Source organism: Thamnophis elegans, chromosome 4 (assembly GCF_009769535.1).
Source record: "Thamnophis elegans isolate rThaEle1 chromosome 4, rThaEle1.pri, whole genome shotgun sequence".
Lineage (NCBI taxonomy): Eukaryota > Metazoa > Chordata > Lepidosauria > Squamata > Colubridae > Thamnophis > Thamnophis elegans.
The window spans coordinates 105,458,504-105,481,726 of NC_045544.1; the positions used below are offsets into that span (position 1 = coordinate 105,458,504).

Here is a 23,223-nt window from a genome sequence, read left to right on the forward strand (position 1 = left end):
GCATTAGAAAGATAAAAATACGGCTCCTTTTACTGAATGGATCGAAGACTTGATTGCTCTTGCTACTTATGAGTATAAGGAAATATGGGACTCATTTATACAAAATATAGCGCTTTATAAATATATTAGAAAAATATACATACTTAGAACATTTGCATTCAATTAGTATATATAGAAGTGCAATTACTTATTCTTTGTATTCTTTGTTGTATTCGTATCACTTTTTGCTAAGTTTGTTTTTGTTTCAACAATTTTTATTAATTAAAAACAAAAAACCATAAGAAAGTAAACAAATTTACATATCTTTAATAGATCAAAATAGCAAAATAAAAGTCTGCATATTCATATTACATTTATATTCCTTCAACCCCTCATTAATGAAATATTACATAATAAAAATTATATGTACACATTGGATTTTTTGTAAGATTTTGGCATTTGTTTTTTATCTCCTTATACTGAATTATATTGAGATAATCCACTTGGTACAAATGACAAGGCTCAAATTATCTTACTTCACATGGAAACACTCAACTCTCTGGCAAAGGCTCTAAAGTTGGGAAAAATGGTAGGAAAGAGAAGATGAGGATCATTTTAGGAACAGATTGTGATTGGAGAATATCTATGTAGTAGATAACAGTTGAAATTGATGGCACGTAATATCAAATAATTTTTCTTGTGGTGATAGAACCAAAGATAAACTACATAGAATGAAGGTATTTTCCATTTTAAAAGTATTTGTAGATTCTATAATTCCACAAAAAAGTATTTATTGTCAATAACAGCTGCTAACCACTTTTATTTGCTTGTTAAGATTCACAGTTTGAGATAATGTACTTTCCTGGGATTAGAAAAAGCAAACATTCAAAAATGTGTTACAGGCAGGTGTTGCATTTGTATGTTTGGAAGCATCTTCTTCAACATGATTGTTCTTCCATTAAAATTATTTCTGGGAACATATATTACATAAATGTAATAATACAGATTTATACATATATAGGAAAACAGCTTATGTGTGTGAAATGTCTCGTTAGCCTAGAAATAAGGTTTTAAATAAATATTTAGATGGTATGTATACTTCTGGAAACAGTCATTCTAGTCATTTGAAAATGTCTGTCAACTTTTAGACAATGTACAAAGGACTATGAATTCTTATTTTTTAAATGAACTCCAAAGGCATTAAACACAAGGGAAAATGACCTCGTATTCAATCATATTTTTATGAAATTTAACATATATATGGGCATATAGAAACCTATATATGTTACCAGTAATTACTCAGTCTCTATCAAAGAGAACAGTTCTACTCCTTCAGAAGGATTTTTGTGCTATGCTGAATTGGCAGACTCATGAACTGAATTTCCTATTAGTATACTTTTGTCATTCAGTGTTTTAACAACAGATGTAGCTGGAGCCTGAAGTACTTTTCGTGAAAGCCTCATTCTTCCATCAGTTGGATCACGTCCAAAGTATTTCACCTGTTCATAAAAGATTGAGCTCAAGATAGTTAGTTTTTTAGTGAAAAAAATGATATTTTTTAAAGAATTAATGATATATAGAATTCTAAATTAAAGTATTAACCTAACATCTTTAAAATCTTTTAAACAAATAAAAATAAGGGAACTATCAGCAATTATTTAACATTTCAGTACAAGTAATATTTTTCCCTCTTCAAATGACGTGTTGCATATGTGCACAAAGATTTCCACTGGCATATTGAGGTATTAAATTTGTGAAATCAGATCTTCCTAAATATAGCACAATAGCTACATCAAAGTCTTGATCAATTATTAATTTTACTATCAAGATTGAGTATGATAACAATATATTGCCACTTAAAGAATTCCTTATTATACTGCACCTTTTTACTCTGGTGAATGCTTAAAGCAGCTAACAAAATCTAAAAAAATAGGGTTACACACACACACACACACACACACTGGATATTCTAGCATGAAATGTAACAAGTTTATGATCTGAAGTGTATTTCCCAGCGTTCTGAACTACAATGAAAGTAACAGTTCTTGGAGGAGAATGTGTCTGTAGTTAAGTATAAATAGCAGTGATCGCTAACCCATTTGTCCTTGTGTGCCAAAAGCAGCATGTGCACACAGCACATGTACACACACCCATAATGCAATGCATACACGAGCGATCCCTCCATGCTCCACCGCCCCGTGCGTGTGCATGACCCTCCCATGCTCCACTGCCTGTGCATGCACACACAACCCCCCATGCTCCCCCTGTGCATGTACACACAACCCCCCCTGCAGGCTATTTTGGGCCCAGCAGGCCTCCCTGAAGCCTCCTGGGACCAAAAATGGGGCATGCGCTGCACCCTCTGTGGCCTGCTTTAGCCCTAGCAGGCCTCCCTGGAGCCTCCTGCAACCAAAAACAGCACGTGCCCACCCCATACCCTCTCCTGTGCTGCCCCGCACATGCGTCTGTTTCCCGCATGGGCGGCAGAGACCCAAAAATCAGCTGGCCAGTCGGAAGTCCGTGCACATGCATGGTGGAGCTGAGCTGGGGTGATAGCTCGCATGCCAGCAGACAGGCCTCTGCATGCCATCTGTGGGATCACCATCACAGATATATAGTAATTATCATTTCCAACCACATATAATAAAGATTTAATAAGTTACCTGGATTTCTTGACCGATTTGTAATCCAATAGCACTAGGATGCTTAATCTAGAACAAAATATCATCTCATTATAGTTGTCTCAAAGCTTCAGATTGCTTTCAGTACAACAGCATATACAATAATTTTTATAAAATTTACTTGTCTTATGAATTATTTCTCAAATTTCCAATTCCCTTTTACTCTATATTAACAACTAATGAGAGAATCAGCAGGTACACAGAATGTTTTAACAATATTGTTCAATATAAGAGAAACATATTTTAGAAGTCTATGTAAAATGACTCTTCTAATAGCAGACATACGCCCAGTGGTGGGTTCCTACGTGAACCAGTACCGGTTTGTTGGACTGCACGTTGCTTGCACATGTGCAGTTCACTGATGATGGTTGTGCGCATGTACGAAAACCATTGAAAGGTAATAAACAAAATGGCAGCAATGCTAATGTAGACCAAGGAACCGATTCAGGGACGTGGCCAGTCTGGGTCACTGCTGGTTCTGTGAACTGGACCAAACCAGGAGGAACCCACCTTTGCATACACCTCTACCTGGTGTCCCATCATAAACCCAGGCCTTCTATGGAAACACCACAAACGACTAATGGTAATTTACTGAACAATTGTCTTATATGAACAGAAAAATAAAAAAGCACCTTTCTTTGATCCAACTGCGAATTGTGAAGTAGAACAGGACTCATGTTTGGGTATAATTTTACCATCACCCCAGCATCTCTGCATTTTTTAAAAAAGAAAAGAATGTTTATTTCATTATTATTTTTATTTATTTTGCAATATCTGTATACCACTTCAATCAATTAAGGATTTAACATCAAATAATATAGCATAAAGAAAACATATAATAGAAAAATAAATATAATAAAATGCATTCATTAAAAATTATACCCAGTCACAATCAATTATGGCAAAAAATCCAATGAAAGACTACCATTTTCACTAGCTGCCAAGGTGGGAGGTGGCTGAATGGATCTCTAAGCAAAGGTACCCTAGAGCATGAGGCCTAATATGTGGAAGGCCTAGCATCTCATCTGCATCCTGGGTATTCGTGCTGAGGTGGTGGGCTACTTGCTTGTTAGGCAACACTGACCTTATTCCCACTTTGCGTCAACATTTTGTTTAAATAAAGAATCTCATTTTATCTAACTGAGCGCATGTTATAAATTATTTAACTTTAAAAAGTATTTTATAATCCTTTCCTCAACTGAACTTTGTAAATATTGTCAAAAATTATTACATAGTTGAGTTCTCTTCACTGAAAGAAAGAAATTTTTTTATGTGAACTCATCACCTTTTCTTATTTTGGGAAGAGAAACAGGGAAGTCCTTATCAATCACGTATTCAGTTTTTTATTGCTCCCCTTGTATCAGTTCACACACAAGGGCAGAGAATCAAATGATTCAGTATTAAAACACAATTAAGAGTTTGGGATAAGGTTGTGATAGTGTGCATCTTTGCCTTCCATTATTTATGTTATTTCTATGCAATTAAAAAGATTAAAATTTCCTTTAAAAACATACACATAAGTTGTTGGGCAAGGAATCGCATAAAATGAAAGATTTTAGATTAATGCCTTAGTTAAAGTATTAACCCATTGTTTCATCACTTCTTCATTTCAGTTTGTACATTACTGCCTGTTTCTTAATAATCCCTCCAACTAATATTTATATTAATATTTTTTTCCTCAACAAAATTAGAATAATAGACTGGTTTGCTTCAGAATTTTCTCAATACGTAAGAAATAGCCTAGATGGTTACATATAAAAATGCTGAAATATTTAAAAAAATAAAGATTGTGAGTATGCAGTAAATGTATATGGTGTGTGTGTATATGTGTGTGTGTGAGAGAGAAAGAGACAGTGAGACAGAGACAGTGAGACAGAGAGAGATGGAACATACATTCATCCATATGAAGAAATACTATTTGATCAACTTAACAAAATACATTTGTTTACCTTAATTCAGTTATTGTTGCTGTATAAATAGCTCCAAATTCCAACTGATAGTCTTGCTACAAATACAAAGAAAGAGTCGCATGAGTAAAAGACATAAATATATGCGAAGAACAAAAACATTCTTGCAAAAGCCAAGGAATTTTAAGAATAGCCTTTTAGAAAAATGCAATATGGCACGGACCTACTATTCAAAGAAAATATTGAAAGTCTCAAAGGCCTAGTTTTTCATTCATTCAATATAGTACTTTGGAAATCAACAATAGGTAGTCCTTGATTTACAGTAGTTCATTTAGTGTCAGTTCAAAGTTACAACAGTACTGAAAAAAGTGACTTAGGACCATTTTTCACATTTATGATCATTGCAACATCCCCATGGTGAGATGATCAAAATTCAGATCCTTGGCAACTGACTTGTATTTATGATGGCTGCAGTGTCCCAGGGTTGTGTGATCCCCTTTTGTGACTTTCTGACAAGCAAAGTCAGTGGGGAAACCAGATTCACTTAACATGGCAAGAAAGGTCGTAAAATGGGACAAAACTCACTTAAAAAATTCTTTTCTTAATAACATAAATTTTGGGCTCAATTGTGGTTGTAAGTTATATTTTATTTAAATCTATAAAACGTGTCCAGGCTGAGAGGACTTGGGATAGGAAATGTAAATGAAACAGACTCCAAATGTCTAATATTTTTAGATAATTATTATGAATAATAAAGCTAAATATATCAAAAAGGCTCTTACATCATCTTTGCATATTTCATTAATAAATTCTTTTGCTTCATACATAGCTTCTGGTACTGGAGCAAATATGGAAAAAGTATCTTCATCTACTTGGCTAACAGTTACCCCTACGGAATAAAAGCAGGGTACAATTAGTATTTAATCTATTGTATTAGTTTTAAAAAATGTGGGAAATAAAAAAATTAAAACAGAATTTACCTGTTTCAGCTTGAAGTTTCTTTAAATTATAACCTCCTGGTCCAAGAAATCTTGCTCTTTTTGCCAATGGTACCTGAATAGTTTCTGAAATGAACAAAATTCAAGATATGAAGACAGTGTAACACTAGGATTTAGGGGTTGACTTTCATTTGTTCATTTTGCCTTTTAGAAAAGTTGTACAGGGCGGGGCATAACCTTTTCCTAGGGGGTCACAGCAACACTTGTAATAACAACACAAATAATTCATACACCATTCGAAAGCCCATCAAAAACTGAGTTTATTGACACGATTTAATAGTCAGTATGACCACCATTAGCCCTTCGAACAGCATTCAAACGAGGTGGATAAGAACACAACAAATCTTCAAACAGTTCCGTTCGATTTTCCAGATTTTTCAACACAGTTTCCAAATTCATTCTCAAAGTTTCAACCGAATATCGATTTTGACCTTGCTCCTGAATCATCAGAGCTTCCACTTCATCCTTAATTATGGCCCCAATGTTCTCTGCCGGATTGAGATCTGGCGAATTTCCCGGCCAGACGTCATTGCCCCAAAATTCGACATTGTTTTCCTTTAACAATTGCTGAGTCGCATTTGCACGCATGCAAGGAGCTTTGTCATGAAGAAAGACAGCCTCACCAACCACCAAGACATTGTCTGGATCACTGAGAAATGGAATGACATTCTCCAATAAAATTTTCTCACGGAAATAACTGCCATCCCAGGATTCCCCTTTATCCTTCAAAACCCAATGCAGTTTCTTGGCTGTGAAAATGACGAAAATCCCGATGCAAGTCGGATTGCGAACGATTTGTCGATATCGTTCATGTTTGGCGATGTCGTCGACGTCTTTAGCCCAAATTCGATCGTTCTGGAAATTCGGTTTTCGAATGGCATAAACGAAGAATTCGTCAGATGGCGCCAAATGAAGAAAATCTTCCTCGGTCCATTCAGACAACCAATCGCACAACCAAAGCCGATCTTGAACGTGTGTTTGAGTTTTCAATGGTTTGCAAATGACGTGGAATGGCTTCAAACCTTCTCGTTCTCGATATCGGCCGATTGTCCTTTGATCAACTCGTTTTCCACGAATTTGAAGGATTTCTTGGGCCACTTTTCGGTTTCCTTTTCGTTGTTTGCGACTGCCAGTTGCAATGATGGCTTTGCTTTCTTGGGACAGTTGCAGAGGACGCCCTTCTCCAAATTTTGTGAAACATTCTTGGGCTGTTTTGTTCCAATTATCAGTAACCCAATCCGGATGACGTTTCAATTTGTTTGCAATCCATTTTCGATTGATAAACGTCGCTCCAGCATCGTGAGCCTCTCGAAAGGCAATGCATTTTATTCTGTCAATGATCCTTTGTTCTTCCGAATCGAATTTTCCAGCCATTCTTAAAGCAAATTTAACATTTAATAGCTCATTCAATTCAGTTTTTTATGGGCTTTAAAATGAGGTGTCGCGGAAGTTGTAAACTGCTGTCGATCTTGCTGTGACCCCCTAGGAAAAGGTTATGCCCCGCCCTGTATATAACAGCATGCTTGTATTTAGAAATCTAAATAAAAGTTCATTTGACCAATGAGAATATTCTAAAAACTGTATTTTGCTCACAGGACACAGGGGTTGATAAAAGAGGAGATAATATTAAAGAATTTATCTTACAGCACTATTATATCCACTCCAAATCTGCAGAGGTTTGGATAATTATCAAGAACAAAGAAACAGCACAAAAAGAAAAAATAAATGAAAAACAGATACTATCCTTTGTCAGTTATATTAATGAACACATTTGCTAAATAAAATTAACAGATTAAAAAAAATGTTTCCCATAGATTTTATGTGAATGTGGTTCACTAATAGTGTAAAAGGGAAAAAATACTCACATAGATATCAACATTTACTAATTATTTACAAAAACTTCTATAAATATTACTACTATGTTTTTTTGCGGGCAAGCATCTATTTCTAAATGTTTTTAGAGCAATGCAGAGTAATTACTAACAGTGATGCTTTAATCAATCAAAACTGCCAATTGCATTAAAGGCAGAACTGTTATTAAAAAAACAAAATTAAAACAGGATTAGAAAAATTATATTGAATCAATTTTTATACTTGACACCAAAAGTTGGTAAAAGTAGTACCTGTTTTTCCCCATTTGTTTCTCTCTCTCTCTGCTTTCCTTTAATTTGTTTTTAATTTGAATTTTTAAACTTTGTTAAATTTAAATTCCCTTAAATATTTTTCCATTTTCCCTCAAGACAAACATGTTGTGGTATCCATGATAAATGCCTTTCTTTAACAGATTCTGGTTTTATTGATACTATATGATTTAGCAAAATCTGCAGGTCATATATGAAACTGAATGACTGGAATGAAAACCATAACTCAAAAAAGTCACGCCAGTTAAAAGTATAGGTCACTACCTGTAAGTGGTCCATTCTCTTTTCTGCTTGGTCTAGGTTTTGCAATTACTTTGTTCATTATTTGCAAGATCTCTTTCTTTGCAACTATAGAAAAATGAATAACATTTTAATTTAAATACACAATATACAATTTAACTTTTTCATTAAAAAATACTGTTAGTGTTCTGCCTTTCTTTTTAAATATGACTAATCAAGCAAATCCTTTCCAGCATTTCACCACCAGAAGAGTCTGAGACACTTTCAATCACCTGTTCTATTAAGTTAAAAGCAATGTTATTTCCAGTCTAGAACTTTATAAGGAATTAGTATAAGACCAAATCTTTTGTATAGCTTTCTGTACTATTTCCAGTGCATCATGGAAACCCTCTACATTTCCACTGGTAGAAAATATTTATGAGAGCCAGTTTCGTCCAGTGGCTAAGGCAATAGATTAAAAAGCAGAATAAAAGATCAATCATGATTTAAGAATATCTCTGGCTCCATGAGATCTCCCCCAGGCCTAATAGCAGAACTAGGTCTTGAGGACTTCCAGAATGATAACAGAGATGGAATTAATCTGAGTTTCCAAAGATTTTTTAATCACAATCCCACTGATTAGTTAGTTTTAAACCAAATAATATACCTGTTAAAATATTAAAAAGTATTGGCCCCTTTAAATTTCTTTGCTTTTCAACCTAAAAATTAGCAAAGTTCCTTGTTTATCATTGTTTCTATGGCAGCAATGAACTGTGCATTTAACATGCTTTTTATTGTATTCCTAAAGAAGAATACCAAGAAAATGTACTGTATTTTTCAGTGTATAAGACTCACTTCTCCCCCCCAAAAAAGTGGGTGGAAATGTCTGTGCGTCTTATAGAGCGAATGTTGCCGAAGCCCCGCACATCCACTGACCCCCACCTGCTTCACAGATTGCCTCCTTGCAGCAAACAGCCTAGTCAGCTTGAGCACAGCCTGATTTAGCACCAGAAGCTGATTGGCGGTTGGATCTGCCTCCTGAGGCTGCAGGGATTGCCACCGCTGCACATCCCATTTTCGGCCTCCACGTGCGTGTTTTCAGCCCTTTCCAGGTGGAGGGGACAGGTGGCAGCAGCAATCACTGCCGCCTGGTACAGGCCAAAAATGGGGCGCATGGAGATGGTGATGGGCAGTAGCGATCCCCACAGCTTGGAACAGCTGATAGGAGGTATTCCGGAAGGCAGATCCAACCGCCAATCAGCTGCTCATGCTAAATCAGGCTGTGCTAAAGCCAGCGAGGCTGTTTGCTGCAAGGCAAATGCTGGGAGGCAGAGGCAGATTTTTTTTCTTGTTTTCCTCTCCAAAAGTTAAGTGCGTTTTATAGTCCAGAACGTCTTATAGTCCGAAAAATATGGTATTCGATTTTACTTGCAGAAAATACTGTCATTGTCTTAAGTGACGTTCTATACAGCCAAAGGTGACTGAATTTTTATTCCAAGAACCAACCTAAAAACTTAATAGATCCATAATAAAAAAGATTGCAACAAAAGCTTAAAATATGAAAAGAAATGGAATAAGCTATTCTTTTTTCTCCATACTTAAATTTTTAAAAATATTTATTTTATTTGTGTCCCACCTTTATTAAAATTACTTCTTTCTCCATGCTTACTTAAATTCTTAAAAATATGTATTTATTTTATTTATGTCCCACCTTTATTATTTGTACAAATAACTCAAAGTAGTGTACATATTTATGTATTTATTTATGTCCCACCTTTATTATTTGTACAAATAACTCAAAGTAGTGTACATATCCAACACACCTTCTTCCTATTTTCCTCAAACCCTGTGAAGTGGGTTAAGCTGAGAGAAAGAGAAAGAGAAAGAGAGAAGATTGGCCAAAAGTCTCCCAACTGGCTTTCACAGCTAAAGAGGACTTCTCTCCTTGTGGTTTGTACATTTCCAAATTTTTCAGTTTTTAATTTTTAATGATTTTTTAAATTTTTTATGAGTTTTTGTTGTTTTATTGATTGCTGTACTCTGCCCAGAGTCACTTTATGAGTAGATAATTATATAAATATGATAAATAAACTTAATCTATTGAATGCCAATCAAAATATGAGCCTGGCCAGAGATAATACTCTGGACATTTTTACAGATTTACAATTTATCCTTTTGTTGATATGAAAAATGTAGAGAAAAAGGGAAAAATAATTGAATTGTGGTTGTCCTTCTCACCTGTAGCTTGTTGAATAGCTTCCATTACAATTTTTAAGGGTATTCCTGGAATCTTGATATCAGCCTAAAAATACACAAATCACAAATAAAAAAGTTTAACATTAGCTAATATCAATGGAATTATTTTCTAGCAAATTGGGGGTTGGGATAGTTTAAGGTATTAGAGCGGATACCTGTAAGGCAGTAATTCCTTTATTTGTTCCAGCCATCTTGAAGTCCATATCACCATTATAATCCTCTATTCCCTGTATAAGAGCATTTGAAATAATCAACAAGTTTGCAATAGTTCTATTAACAATCCAATCATAAGTGTAAGAACAAATTCTGCTGTGATACTTTCTTTAGAACTGCTGCTAAATTCTATACTTATATTGATATAATGGATGTCTCTAAACTATATATGATGTCCTTGGAAAATAAAGTCAACTAAAGTTACTCTAAATAAATAGTTAAATACACTGATGCCAGAAGTTTAAGCTATAAACCAATAAATGATTTACAGCATAACAAAGATCTGCTGTAAAATACTAAAATTCCTAAGATTTCAAATAAGTTGTATAATCTTTTTATGTTACAAAATGTTACAATTAAAATGAGTTTTGTCAGAGGAGTGGGAAATTACATAGACTACAGACTATAGGGTCAACATGAACACAGGTAGCCTCTAATTTCCAACCGTTCAGTTAGTGATTATTCAAAGTTACAACGGCAGTGAAAAAAGTGAGAAATGACCAGTTTTTACACATTCAACCACTGCAGCATCCCCATAGCCATGTGATCAAAATTTGGGCACTGCCCCAGGGTCATCTGATCACCATTTGTAACCTTCCGAGCCAGCTTCCAACAAGCAAAGTCAATGGGGGAAGCCAGATTCGCTTAATGACTGAATGATTTTTTTAGATTTAGATTTTATTAGTATTTGTAGGCCGCCCTTTTCCCTGAGGGGACTCAGGGCGGCTCACATAAAATCGGGGAAGGGGAATACAGACGTTAAGATAGAAACATATAATAAAATAGTAAACAACATACATTCATCATTCGGGAGGGGTAACTATCCTTGTCCCCAGGCCTGACGGGCGAGCCAGTTCTTAAGGGCTGTGCGGAAGGCCTGGACGGTGGAGAGGGTGCGAATCTCTACGGGGAGCTCGTTCCAAAGGGTCGGGGCTACTACTGAGAAGGCCCTCCTCCTTGTAGTTGCCAGCCGACATTGGCTGGCCGATGGAATGCGGAGGAGGCCTAATCTATGTGATCTTATTGGTCGCAGGGATGTAATTGGCAGAAGGCGGTCTCTCAAGTATCCAGATCCACTGCCATGTAGGGCTTTATGGGTGACTAATAGCACCTTGAAGCGCATCCGGAGATCAACAGGTAGCCAGCGCAGCTCGCGGAGGATAGGTGTTATGCGGGTGAACCGAGGTGCACCCACAATCACTCGCGCGGCCGCGTTCTGTACTAGCTGAAGTCGCCGGATGCTCTTCAAGGGCAGCCCCATGTAGAGCACATTGCAGTATTCCAGCCTAGAGGTCACAAGGGCCCGGGTGACTGTTGTGAGAGCCTCCCGATTCAGGTAGGGTCGCAACTGGCGCACCAGGCGAACCTGGGCGAATGCCCCCCTGGTCACAGCCATTAAATGGTGGTCAAACGATAGCTGTGGATCCAGGAGGACTCCTAAGTTGCGAACCCTCTCTGAGGGGTATAAAATTTGACCCCCCAGCCTGAGAGATGGAATATTGGTCGAATTTTTGGGAGGGAAACACAACAGCCACTCGGTCTTTTCTGGGTTGAGCACAAGCTTGTTAACCCTCATCCAGTCCATAACAGCTTCAAGGCCTCGGTTCATCACGTCTGCCGCTTCATTGAGTTGGCACGGGGCGGACAGATACAATTGAGTATTGTCCGCATATTGATGGTATCTAATCCCGTGCCTGCGAATGATCTCTCCCAGCGGTTTCATGTAGATGTTGAATAGTAGGGGGGATAAGACCGAGCCCTGAGGCACCCCATAAGTTAGGGGCCTAGGGGACGATCTCTGCCCCCCCACTAACACCGACTGCGACCTGTCCGAGAGGTAGGAGGAGAACCACCGCAACACGGTGCCTCCCACTCCCACCTCCCGCAGTCGTCGCAGAAGGATACCATGGTCGATGGTATCGAAAGCCGCTGAGAGGTCAAGGAGGACCAGGATGGAGGAATGTCCTCCATCTCTGGCTCTCCAGAGATCATCGATCAATGCGACCAAAGCGGTTTCTGTGCTGTAACCGGGTCTGAAGCCTGACTGGAAGGGGTCTAGATAGTTTGCTTCCTCCAAGGACCGCTGGAGCTGGAAGGCCACCACCTTCTCAACAACCTTCCCCAGGAAGGGGAGGTTGGAAACTGGACGATAGTTATTAAGGATAGCTGGATCCAAAGATGGTTTCTTCAGGAGGGGTCTCACCACCGCTGCTTTCAGTGCAGCGGGGAAGTTCCCCTCCCGAAGCGAGGCGGTCACAACCGCCTGGATCCAGCCTCGTGTCACCTCACTGCAGTTAGTAACCAGCCATGAGGGACACGGATCCAGTACACAGGTGGAGGTACTTACAGCCCTCATGGCCTTGTCCACATCCCCAAGGGTAACGTCCTGAAACTCAACCCAGAGCTGTTCTGGTTGATCCTCCTGTGCCTCGGCTGGAACTGCGGGGGTGGAGTCCAAGTCCGACCGAAACCGAGCAATTTTGTCCGCTAAGAATTGGGCATAATCTTCAGCTCTGCCCTGCAAGGGTTCCCCCGCTTCCCTTTTATTCAATAGGGAGCGGGTTATCCTAAACAGGGCGGCTGGGCGAGACTCAGCGGACGCAACCAAGGTGGCTATGTGAGATCTTTTTGCAGCCCTAAGTGCCCTGGTGTATTCCTTGGTGCAGGTGGTTACCATTGCTCGGTTCGATTCGGACTTATCGGACCTCCAACGGTGCTCTAGGCATCTCCTCCTCCGATTCACTTAACAATTGCAGTGATTCATTTAAATGTGGCAGGAAAAGTCATAAATTGGGGCAAATTGTTCAAATTGTGTTTGTATGTCAAGAACTAATGGTATATGATACTCATATCAGGCAGATACTCAATTCAACAGTTCATCAGATGTGAGTTTGTATAAATGGAAGAAAAGTTATATGGCTGCCAAACAAAATAATTGACTAATCTCCAGAGTCCACCAGTGTTAATATTTAACATTAAATTTTCTTGATGATCGTGTAATATTTAAAGCACTTCACACAGATTATATTTTAAAATGCACATTTTAAAAAAGTATTCCAGGCCCAATTGGCACATTGGACCATATTGGTTGGAAACATGCAGAAGAGGCCTTCATCCTGCAGTGGATAGACAATGGCTAAAATGATGATATTTTAAAATGTGTATGGTGGCCACTCCATTTAATAGATAAGCAGGATGTATGAGGAAAAGTAGTGGGTTTCCTAAAACAGCATATCACTCATTAGATTCAAAAGGTACCCTCCTAATTCAAAGTTCTGCCTCTCATCATGTTATTGCAATTTCTTTTTGCCAGTAATATATAATGGTTATGAATTTTTTTATTGAATTTTTATAAAAAAATAATAACTTTGAAATAATTTAATATAAATTTTATAGATTGAAGATATCTCAAAACTAAGAAACAAACTTAAGGATACTCACCAGAATGTCTGTTAATAAGCAATAATTTTCAATCTCTCCAATTTTTTCAGGATTTGGCTTGGTAATCAAACCAACAGCAACACCTGCTACAGGGGATGATATGGGAACTCCTGGCAGAGAAAAAAAAAAGCCCCCAAATCATGCTGTTGAATGAAACCAAATAGGCTTTGGAATCCAACCTCTGCTCAGTTCAAGAGATATTTCTCACAAATGAAGGCAAATATATATGTCCCAGGATAATGTTGCAGGATCCAATCTGGGTTGGTCACTGGAACCAGAGATTTTGTCCTTCAAGCTTTCAGACTCATGCTGGAACAGAGTGTATGCTGTTCTGTGTGATATTTCTAGTGTCTGTTGTATGCACCCAGTTTGGACTCTGCAAGAGATATTTCTTCCTATCCTCAATGTGAACATATTCAAAGAAGGGAAGACCATCAGTTTTCTAGATAATTTGTTTGATTACAAATTCTTGTAGCACTGGGGAAAAATGCCCAACTTTCAAAATTAAACATTTTCCCCCAAGCTTGCTTTCCTCCAAGTTGTAGTGAATGGGGAGACGTCTCCTCCCAAACATTGACACAAAAGTGTTAAAAGTAAAACCAAAATGTAATTCGTCAGTCTATGTAGTGGACAGAAATAAACAAACCTAGAAAAATCAAACTCTACGAACCAATCAGAAGGGAGAAACTCCTGTCATGTAAGTTTTTCCAAAAAGAATAGGGCAGCTTAATTTTGTCTTTTGTACCTGTATCTGGCACTGGCTTAAAAGCCAGATACATTGCAATTGTGATTAGAGTTCAGGAATTAGAAAGTTATCTAACATACAAAACTAGATGAAATGAATATCTATGTTTATGTCAGAGACTAATATGAACAGCTATGATTCTTTTATGTGTTTGCTTCTCTGTGTAGAAGCAAGCAAGGGAATCCTCTTCCAAATTAATATCCAATTCTCCTTTTTAAACATTTCCGTTCTGTTTTAACTCCATTTACAGTCATGTGAAAAGTGAGAAAACCCCATTGAATTTTTTCACTTTTTCAATGTATTTCAACATACAGTTATTTTATCTTAATTTCAACAATATTTTAACAACCATTCCGTTGTCTGAAAGACCCCCTAGAAGTGCAGATTTCAAACTGTGAATTTACTTAGACCATCTTACCAGGGAGGTGGGCCAAGGAAAAAACTTTTGCTGTCCAGAAAAAATACTAGGGTAAAACTAAAGTTTTTTCATGAAAACTAGGCAAAGGCCAGGGCTTCTGAAACAATGTGCTCTGGATAAACAAGGCAAAGATAGCTATTTGGTCAAAGTACCAGACCGCATATTTGGTGAAAATCTAAAATAGCATTGTCGAGCCCGAATTTGACATATTTGTAACCATTTTATTTAGCTCTATATTATACTCATTTATTCCTTTTCTTTGTCTTTACTATGTAAGATTTTTTTGGGGGGGGGGGGGGAAGGACCGAATAGATAGTGAGGATTGTTTTGGCTAGGTGATCTTCTTTCCTGTGAGAACAGAGGCTGCTCCTGGTGAGTTTGAAGACACCGGGCAATGTGGATTGAGTGTTTATTGGAGTATGTGACTTTTGAGGAATGTTTCTAACTTATAATATTATGTGGTGTAATTCCGGTTTGTGTCAGTTCCAGAATTACAACAGACTTTGCCAATTTGATGTCTACCTAAATAAAATAAATTTGTTTTCTAAGATGGACTTTGCACATTTCTTCTTTGAATGGGTTTCATCACTTGAAAACCTGACAAGCATTTCACCAGAGGATCCAGATATAAACTGTAATGCTTGGTAGTGGAAATGTTATGATTTGGGACTGCTTTGCTGCATCAGGGGCTGGGCAGCTTATCACTGTTGAATGCTTATGAATTATCCATTGACGATGTTACCTAGTTTGGGTAATGAAATGTCTGCATGAAAACAACCAAGATCCAACTGCACCAAGGACTCCTGAATTATTCATTGTACTGGAGGGTGTTTGAGGATAATGTAAAACCATCTGTCAGGAGATTAAAGCTCAACTAAAAGTGAACCTTGCAACATGACAATGTTTCTGAATATTCCAGTTAATTCACAATGGAATGGCTGGAAAAAAGGAGGATTTTGGAATGGCCAAAGCAAAGCCCAGATCCAAATTCTACTGAGAAGCTGTGAGGTGATTTAAAATAGGTCATTCATGCAAAAAACTCCTCAAACATCACACAGCTGGAAAAATTCAACCTGAAGAAATGGGGAAAAAATCCTCCTGGTTGATGTCAGAGAATGGTACCTAATTAAAAGAAATGCCTACCTGAAATTGTTTCTAACAAAGGGAGCAATGCCAGGTTTTAGAGCCAAGAGTGTATTTTTCCATAGAAGGAAATAGCATAACTGACATGTTTTTTGTTGAATAAAGGGTTGCAAAATTAATTAGTCATATTTTTTAAATTATATCTCCTATATTTTATATATTGTTTGAATTACAATAAATTATTGATATGTCTACATATGCTAAAAAAGAAAAAAAACTTTTCATGGGGTGAAACTTATTATTTTACATAGTTATATTTCCTCAATCTTGGTATATGTTTTTTCTGTTCAGTTAAACTACTCAGAGAAATTAAGTAGTTTAGCACCTTCTTCTTCCCCAGTAAAATAATGCAGAGATTTTTTTCCTCCCAAACAAACTATATCAGAGTAGCACTCCTACTAGATTTTCCTAAGGAGTGTAGAAACATATAGAAATTGGGGATGGGGAAGATTTAGGGACTTGTGCTCAATGAGATCAAAAGGACCAATCTGCTATATTCCAGGTATATACAGTATGTGTAATCATACCTCATTATACATATTCTGCAGTCTAGAACAGTGGTCCACAACCTTTACAGCTTGGCGGCCTGGTGAGGGTTGGGGGAGAGGGGAAGTGGTTTGCATGTCAGCCTGTCGCTTATATTAGTTTTGCTGCACGCATGCGCGTGCCCACCGCTTGCATGGCTCAGATCTGAACTGAGCCAAGGCCTGGTAGTGAACTCTGGCTCAGGGATCCGTGGTCTAGAATGATACAACTGATGGTCATCATTTGAGTGACAATTTTTCAAATATTTCACTTATTCTTTAGTTAGGGCCAAAGCTTCCTAAATTCTTAAATTTCTTCATAGGAATCACACTGTTTGAGTTGGGTAGTCTTATAAATCTAGTAAATAAATAAATAAATAAATAAATATTCCTACTCACTCCTTTTAATATTCTTTTTCTCAATTTGTCCTGCAAACAGTTTGTATTACCCAGAATTGGACCCAAGAGTAAAAGTTAGATCTGACCTTTATGCTATTTGAAACCAGTATTTCTAATTTTACTATTTTCATAGCATTGTATTGCATAAATCAATTCAAAATACGAAACTCATACACTTTAGAACAACATACCTGCATCCATCAAGGCTAGACTCCCACCACAAACAGAAGCCATTGAGGATGAACCTGGGGACAGAAATTATAAGGTATCCCTTAATGCATTGTCAATTAAACACCACTTTTCTAACATATATTTACAAATGAGTTGCTTTCCCAGTGAGAGCCAATTTGGTGTAGGGGTGAAGGAATTATATCAAAACCAGAGACCATCAAGTTCTAATTCCTCCTTAAGTACAAAGCCAGCTGGGTGAGCTTGAGTCAGTTACTCTTTCTCAGGGCTTGGAAGCAGGCAATGGCAAACCACCATTGAAATTTTACTAAGAAAAATGTAGGGAATAATCCAGGCAGTCACCAGGAGTCAAAACTGACTTGAAGGTAACCTCCCCCCCCATATATGAATATGAAATATATCCTAGTAATATGAAGAAAATCATAACTGTTCATCAACTTTTGATTTCTATCTCCTAGATGTAGATTCTTCAGTCATTCTAGATACACGTTAACAAAGTAGTAATCCCAAACCTTGATGCATTTCAGAAATTTTTTAAAAAAGCTTGGAACAGTAGTTGAAGTATAAGTGTCTTAAACATTCAGAAACTCTATTTTTACTAAAACCCCAATGCAATTTTCTAGTAGAGATATATTTAAAAAAAACTTGGAACAGGAGTTGAAATATAAGGGTCGGAAACATTCATAAATTCTATTTTTACCAAAACTACAATGCAATTTTCTACTAGAGATAAAAAAAACTATAAATCCCTTATCCCAAATCCTATAGATTGAAGAAAAATATATAAAAAAGCAAATACCATTTGATTCTAATACTTCTGCAGTAACTCTTATTGTGAAAGGGAATTTACTTGGAATCACCGATTTCAAAGCCTTCTCTGCAAGTGCGCCTACAGGTAAAAATGACGTCATGAATACAAAGAATACTTAACTTCAATATAAACAATGAGTTGTCTAAAGGTTTACTTACCATGACCAAGTTCTCTCCTATTTATACCTGAAACTCTGCCAATCTCATTAGTTGCATATGGAGGGAACTACAAAGAGAAGGAAGACACTTTAAAATGCTAGGTCAGTATTTATGTTAAGATATAGAGCCAGAAATTCATACCACATGCATACTTCAGAATTTAGAAATTATTCCCACATTTTAAGTGGTTCATTTATTCTCACAGGTTTGAAGAAAAATACTGGCTCTCACAGTCCATGAAATCAGACCAGATGTTTATATCATGTTAAAGTAAAAAAAACATTTACTGCTTGAAATAACTATAATACATACATATATGCATCTATTTGCCACCCCCCCCCCCCAAATCTGTGCAATATATCCACATATAAACAAACACACACACATACACACTGTTTTAGGAACAATCTAAGGGGTATTTCATAAAAGCCCTTTAATAAGTGATAATGTGAAGTAATAGTTTTTCAGTGGTACAAAATAATTCTTCATTTACAGGCAAGAATGGGTACAGCAACTTCTAAATGGTCATATACAGATAGTCCTCAACTTACGGCCACAATTAAGCCCATTTCTGTTGCTAAATGAGACATTTGTTAAGTGAGTTGCCCCATTTTGTGAACTTACTTGCCACAGTTGCTAAGTAAATCACTGTATTTGTTAAGTTAGTAACAAAGTTGCTGAGTGAAACTGACTTTGCTTGCCAGAAGATCGCAAAAGGTGATCACATATCCTTGGAACACTGCAACTGTCACAAATATGAGTCAATTGCCAAGCATCTGTATTTTGACCTCATGACCATGGCGATGCTGCAGTGGTCATATGAAAAATGTCCATAAGTCACTTTCTCCAGTGCTGTTATAACTTTGAATGGTCATTAAACTAACTGTTGTAAGTTGAGGACTACCTTTATCTGACTGTCTACTGACTCTGACTTTTAATTGCTGCTTTTAATTGCTGTTGCCCAAATGTAATTTACTTCTCTCAAAACCTGTCAATGAATTCACAATTTACCCCAATATATGATTTATGGCTTAACATTAGATGGAAATCCAAGTAATGTAACTTATTTAAGTGGGAACCCAGACAATGTTGTTTAAGTGGGAACCCTAGAGGTAGTGGTCACTTGCAATGTATATTAATTATTTTCTTCCTAAAAATACTCAAAGCAGAGTAAAATATTAAAATCTCATTAAAAAGGCACAAAAATATCACATTCTAACAAATGCAAGTATTAAAAGTACACAACAAATACAACAGCCAGAATATTGTTATTACAATACAGCTGGTTTTTCCACAGTAAACTTTGGAGTTCCCTTGAGATCTGAATAAACTTATGACACACAGGAATTTTCCTTTTAAGAAAAACAATGTAGAATCTGTCCTAAGTTCAAGTACTGAAGTTTATTGATTAAGCATCCTTAAAAATAATAGAATTCAAGTGAAACAAAGAAAAATATCATACCTCATAATGAAGCATAAAGTTTTTTTCTTTTATCCCACTAAAATAGAAATAAAAAGTTATATAGATCTTAATGAGCTGTATATAATTTAATCAATCCATGAACATTTAAATAAAACGACGTTGTCCTCTTTCACGAACAAATGGACAAAACATGAAATTCAGGATTTAGGGCATGAGAAATCTCATTTTTCCAAGCACCTTTCCCAAGCCATAAAATTCTGCAGAAACCTTGAAATTTTCAGAAGCAAGTTACTTTTTGAAGTAAGTTTAGCTTATAGTAATGTATAATAAGTACATTATTATGGAGCAATTTTCATGATTAGACCAACCTCTTTTCAGAACTCAAAAACTAATCTGATGAACCACTAGGAAGGTATATTTTTAAAACTAAATCAGCCTACACTTGATCCATTTTTTATAGAAAATTGTCTGAAGAAGTGGTTTTACACACTGTGTACAGCATGTGCTCATCCATGTATGCACATACTCATTATAGAAATGTGTCTGAATTGATGTTTTAGTCACCTTTTTTTAAGATAGTGAACAATGTTCTGAGCACTTTCACAAGGAGGCTTATCTGTTCACAAAAATGATTGGCACAGCACATCATGGAAAATTAATTTATAAAAAAAATGTGAAATTGTCCATTATCTTCCCTTCTAGAATGCTGGTTTCTAATCCAACATTTTCTGTGTAAGAAAACTTGCAAAGAAAGCACTGGGCTGCAATGAATCCACTTTTATTTTATAGCAATGCCCAGGAAGCTTGTGTTATGCTTAGAAGCATTCTTATAAATACAATTATTCTAGGGGATGGCATTTTGGTTGCAACTTTTCATTTAAAAAATAAAAATGAAAACATTATTAGAAGGGATATGTAAGCTTGTAAGAACAAAGATGCTGGAGACATATATGTATTCAAGTACCATAAACCATTGTCCTACAGTAAGCCAAAATTCTTAGTTTATAAACTAAGACAATGGCACTGACAAAAGTGACAACTGGTTTTGACACAACTGTTGCAGCATCCCCACAGTAACATGATGAAAATTTGGGTGCTTGGCAAGTGACATGCATTTATGATGGCTGCAACATACCAGGTCACCTTTTGTGACTTTCTCAGATGGCTTCTGACAAGCAAAGTCAATGGCGATGTTCAATTTGCTTAATGACTGCATGATTCATTTAACAACTGCAGTAATTCATTTAACAAGCATGGCAAAAAGGTCATAAGATTGAGCACGACTCACATAACAACCACCTTGCTTATCAATAGTAATTCTGCTTCCAATTATGGTCCTTTACCAAGGATTATCTGTATTATGAATTAAGATGATGCGAAAAGTCAGTTCCCATGGTTTGTAAACAATATAATTTTGGGGTCCCGAATCTACTGGTCCATGGCCTATTTGCAACAGCCCCAGTAGCATGAGGGTCACAAGTCCTTGGGGCCTCACCTGCGTGAGCTTCGCAACAACTTGTGCCCTCACTTACGTGAGCATTGCAGGCAGTTGTGACTCCCGTCGTGCAAGCGTCATGGACACTCACTGCCCTACTCGTGGTTAAATGAGGACTATCTGTATAAGCAATGTTATAATCAAATGATCCAGCAAAGAGCAAAAACTGCCATTGTAAAGAAGGTGAAAGAAAAATATACAATGGTACATACCTGGCAACTGTAGTGATAAGGTCAGATTTTATACTTGATTCTAATGAATCAAATGTAACTGTACAGAGGACCTAAAAATTAGCCAAAAAATAAATATTATAAAAAACATTTCTCTTTATGAAAATTAAATTACTATAAAATAAAAATGATAATTAATATAAAGTGCTTCAGAAACAGTGAAATTATGTTCACCTTCATTTCAAATGTTTCTGAGCTGTACTTGTTTAACATTATACTACAAATATATTCAAAATATATCTATATCTATATTCAAATTTTCAATCAAATATATGCACGAATCAATTGAACTTATTTTTCAGAATGAAAAAAATAAGAAAATATTTACTCTTTTTACCAGTTTAAGATCAAGAAATCTAATCACACATAATACTATTTTTATCTATTCATCTACAAGAAGCTTTTCATTCATTGACATGCATATCTCATACAATGCAATTTTAACAGCAATGCAAAACAAAACCATGTCCTCTAATTGCTTATGCACAAAGAAAGTTAGGGATAATTTTAGAGTAGCAGTCAACTTATTTCAAAATATTGCAGTAGCTTAAAATCATAAATTTGGTTTTAATTGCATACTAACAATATACCACTATTTGCATTGTAAGATTTTTTCCTCTCTTAAGACATAGACTCATGCAGTCATCTTCCAGAGTCCCTGAGCATGAAGTTTCTTTTTCAAATGATGATAAAGCTTTAAATCTTGAACTTGTTCATATAAATCTTGAGTTTTGCTGCTGATTATATCCCCCTTTTAATGTTTTTACCAGGATATCATCCAAATCAACAAACCGAAATAAATATTGTAATTCTTTAAAAATGGAACATTTAAGAATTTTTTAAACTTATAATATTCAGAAACAACAGAAGTGAATACCTGTGTTTGTCCCCTTTGAAATAAAGCTGAACCATGCAAAGTTTTAAACAAGTCCACTTCACAACTGATATTTCTAAGTGTATTGAAATCTCTACCATCACATCTAGAAAAATAGAGTTAAAAAGAATTTTTTTTTCTTTCTAAAGTCTTATTTCACAAACTCAAATACAGAATGCATCCTTTGCTTTAAATCCAAGAGCAGTGTTACCTGTCAGAGCTGATACAGAGTAGAGGAGCACATTTATTACAGCACCTCCTGTATCTACTATTCAACTGATATGTACATACTGGCATAATAGTCAAATATAAGTCCAACTAAAATAGGTTGTCAACAGCTCAGACCAATCAATCAACTGACACATATTTTTAAAGTTTTAATCCAGTATAACTTCTAGAACATATTTTTTTTCTGGTTAGGGATTCTATTCTTATTGGCTCATGTACAAGGCATGAGATATTTCAAAATCTATCCCACATTTTGCCTTCCATTAGCATTGAAAATAACTCCACTTAATTACAATAAATTCCACATTTACCTTCGGTATTCATTTATGATAAGATTTCTAAAGATTTCCTTGGAAACAACATTAAATGATTCTGTGATTTCATAAGAACCAGCCTCCGGAAACTTTTCTAGAAGTTAACATAGAAGAAAAATTATTTTCTATTCCTTAAAAAATTAGTGAAAGCATCCATTTTAGCAACAAAATAATTAGCATGATTTTCTATCTTTTTCTTTCAGCAGATTCAAAGAGAACAACTAAGCAGAAATGAAAGCAACCAAATAGGAAGGGAAAAGGTTACGTGTGTGTGTGTGTGCGCGCGTGCGTGTATATGTAAATATAAATATATATATTCTATTTTTCTTATAATCATCTTAGTGCAACCCAAATCTGTAATTCTGTGAACATATTACATGGATGTTGATGATAAACAAAACATGTGTGTTTGTGTGTGTATGGTACTATACAAAGAA

At 36.3% G+C, this 23,223-nt stretch overlaps 1 protein-coding gene across 1 annotated transcript in view; it reads right to left on the reverse strand.

Moving 5' to 3' along the window:
• Window positions 1-286: 286 nt before the first annotated feature.
• Window positions 287-23,223, reverse strand: part of PNPT1 (polyribonucleotide nucleotidyltransferase 1) — a 36,389-nt gene continuing 13,452 nt past the window's right edge. The window contains exons 12-28 of the mRNA XM_032216539.1: window positions 22,784-22,880; window positions 22,248-22,350; window positions 21,353-21,423; window positions 19,685-19,721; window positions 18,223-18,289; window positions 18,053-18,142; window positions 17,256-17,309; window positions 13,836-13,945; window positions 10,337-10,408; window positions 10,164-10,227; window positions 7,971-8,054; window positions 5,548-5,631; window positions 5,350-5,456; window positions 4,610-4,665; window positions 3,293-3,371; window positions 2,643-2,690; window positions 287-1,478 (exon numbers count right to left, since the gene is read on the reverse strand). Coding sequence (XP_032072430.1) covers window positions 1,329-1,478; window positions 2,643-2,690; window positions 3,293-3,371; window positions 4,610-4,665; window positions 5,350-5,456; window positions 5,548-5,631; window positions 7,971-8,054; window positions 10,164-10,227; window positions 10,337-10,408; window positions 13,836-13,945; window positions 17,256-17,309; window positions 18,053-18,142; window positions 18,223-18,289; window positions 19,685-19,721; window positions 21,353-21,423; window positions 22,248-22,350; window positions 22,784-22,880 — 1,373 coding nt within the window. The 3' untranslated portion in view covers window positions 287-1,328. The remainder of the gene's footprint in view (window positions 1,479-2,642; window positions 2,691-3,292; window positions 3,372-4,609; window positions 4,666-5,349; window positions 5,457-5,547; window positions 5,632-7,970; window positions 8,055-10,163; window positions 10,228-10,336; window positions 10,409-13,835; window positions 13,946-17,255; window positions 17,310-18,052; window positions 18,143-18,222; window positions 18,290-19,684; window positions 19,722-21,352; window positions 21,424-22,247; window positions 22,351-22,783; window positions 22,881-23,223) is intronic.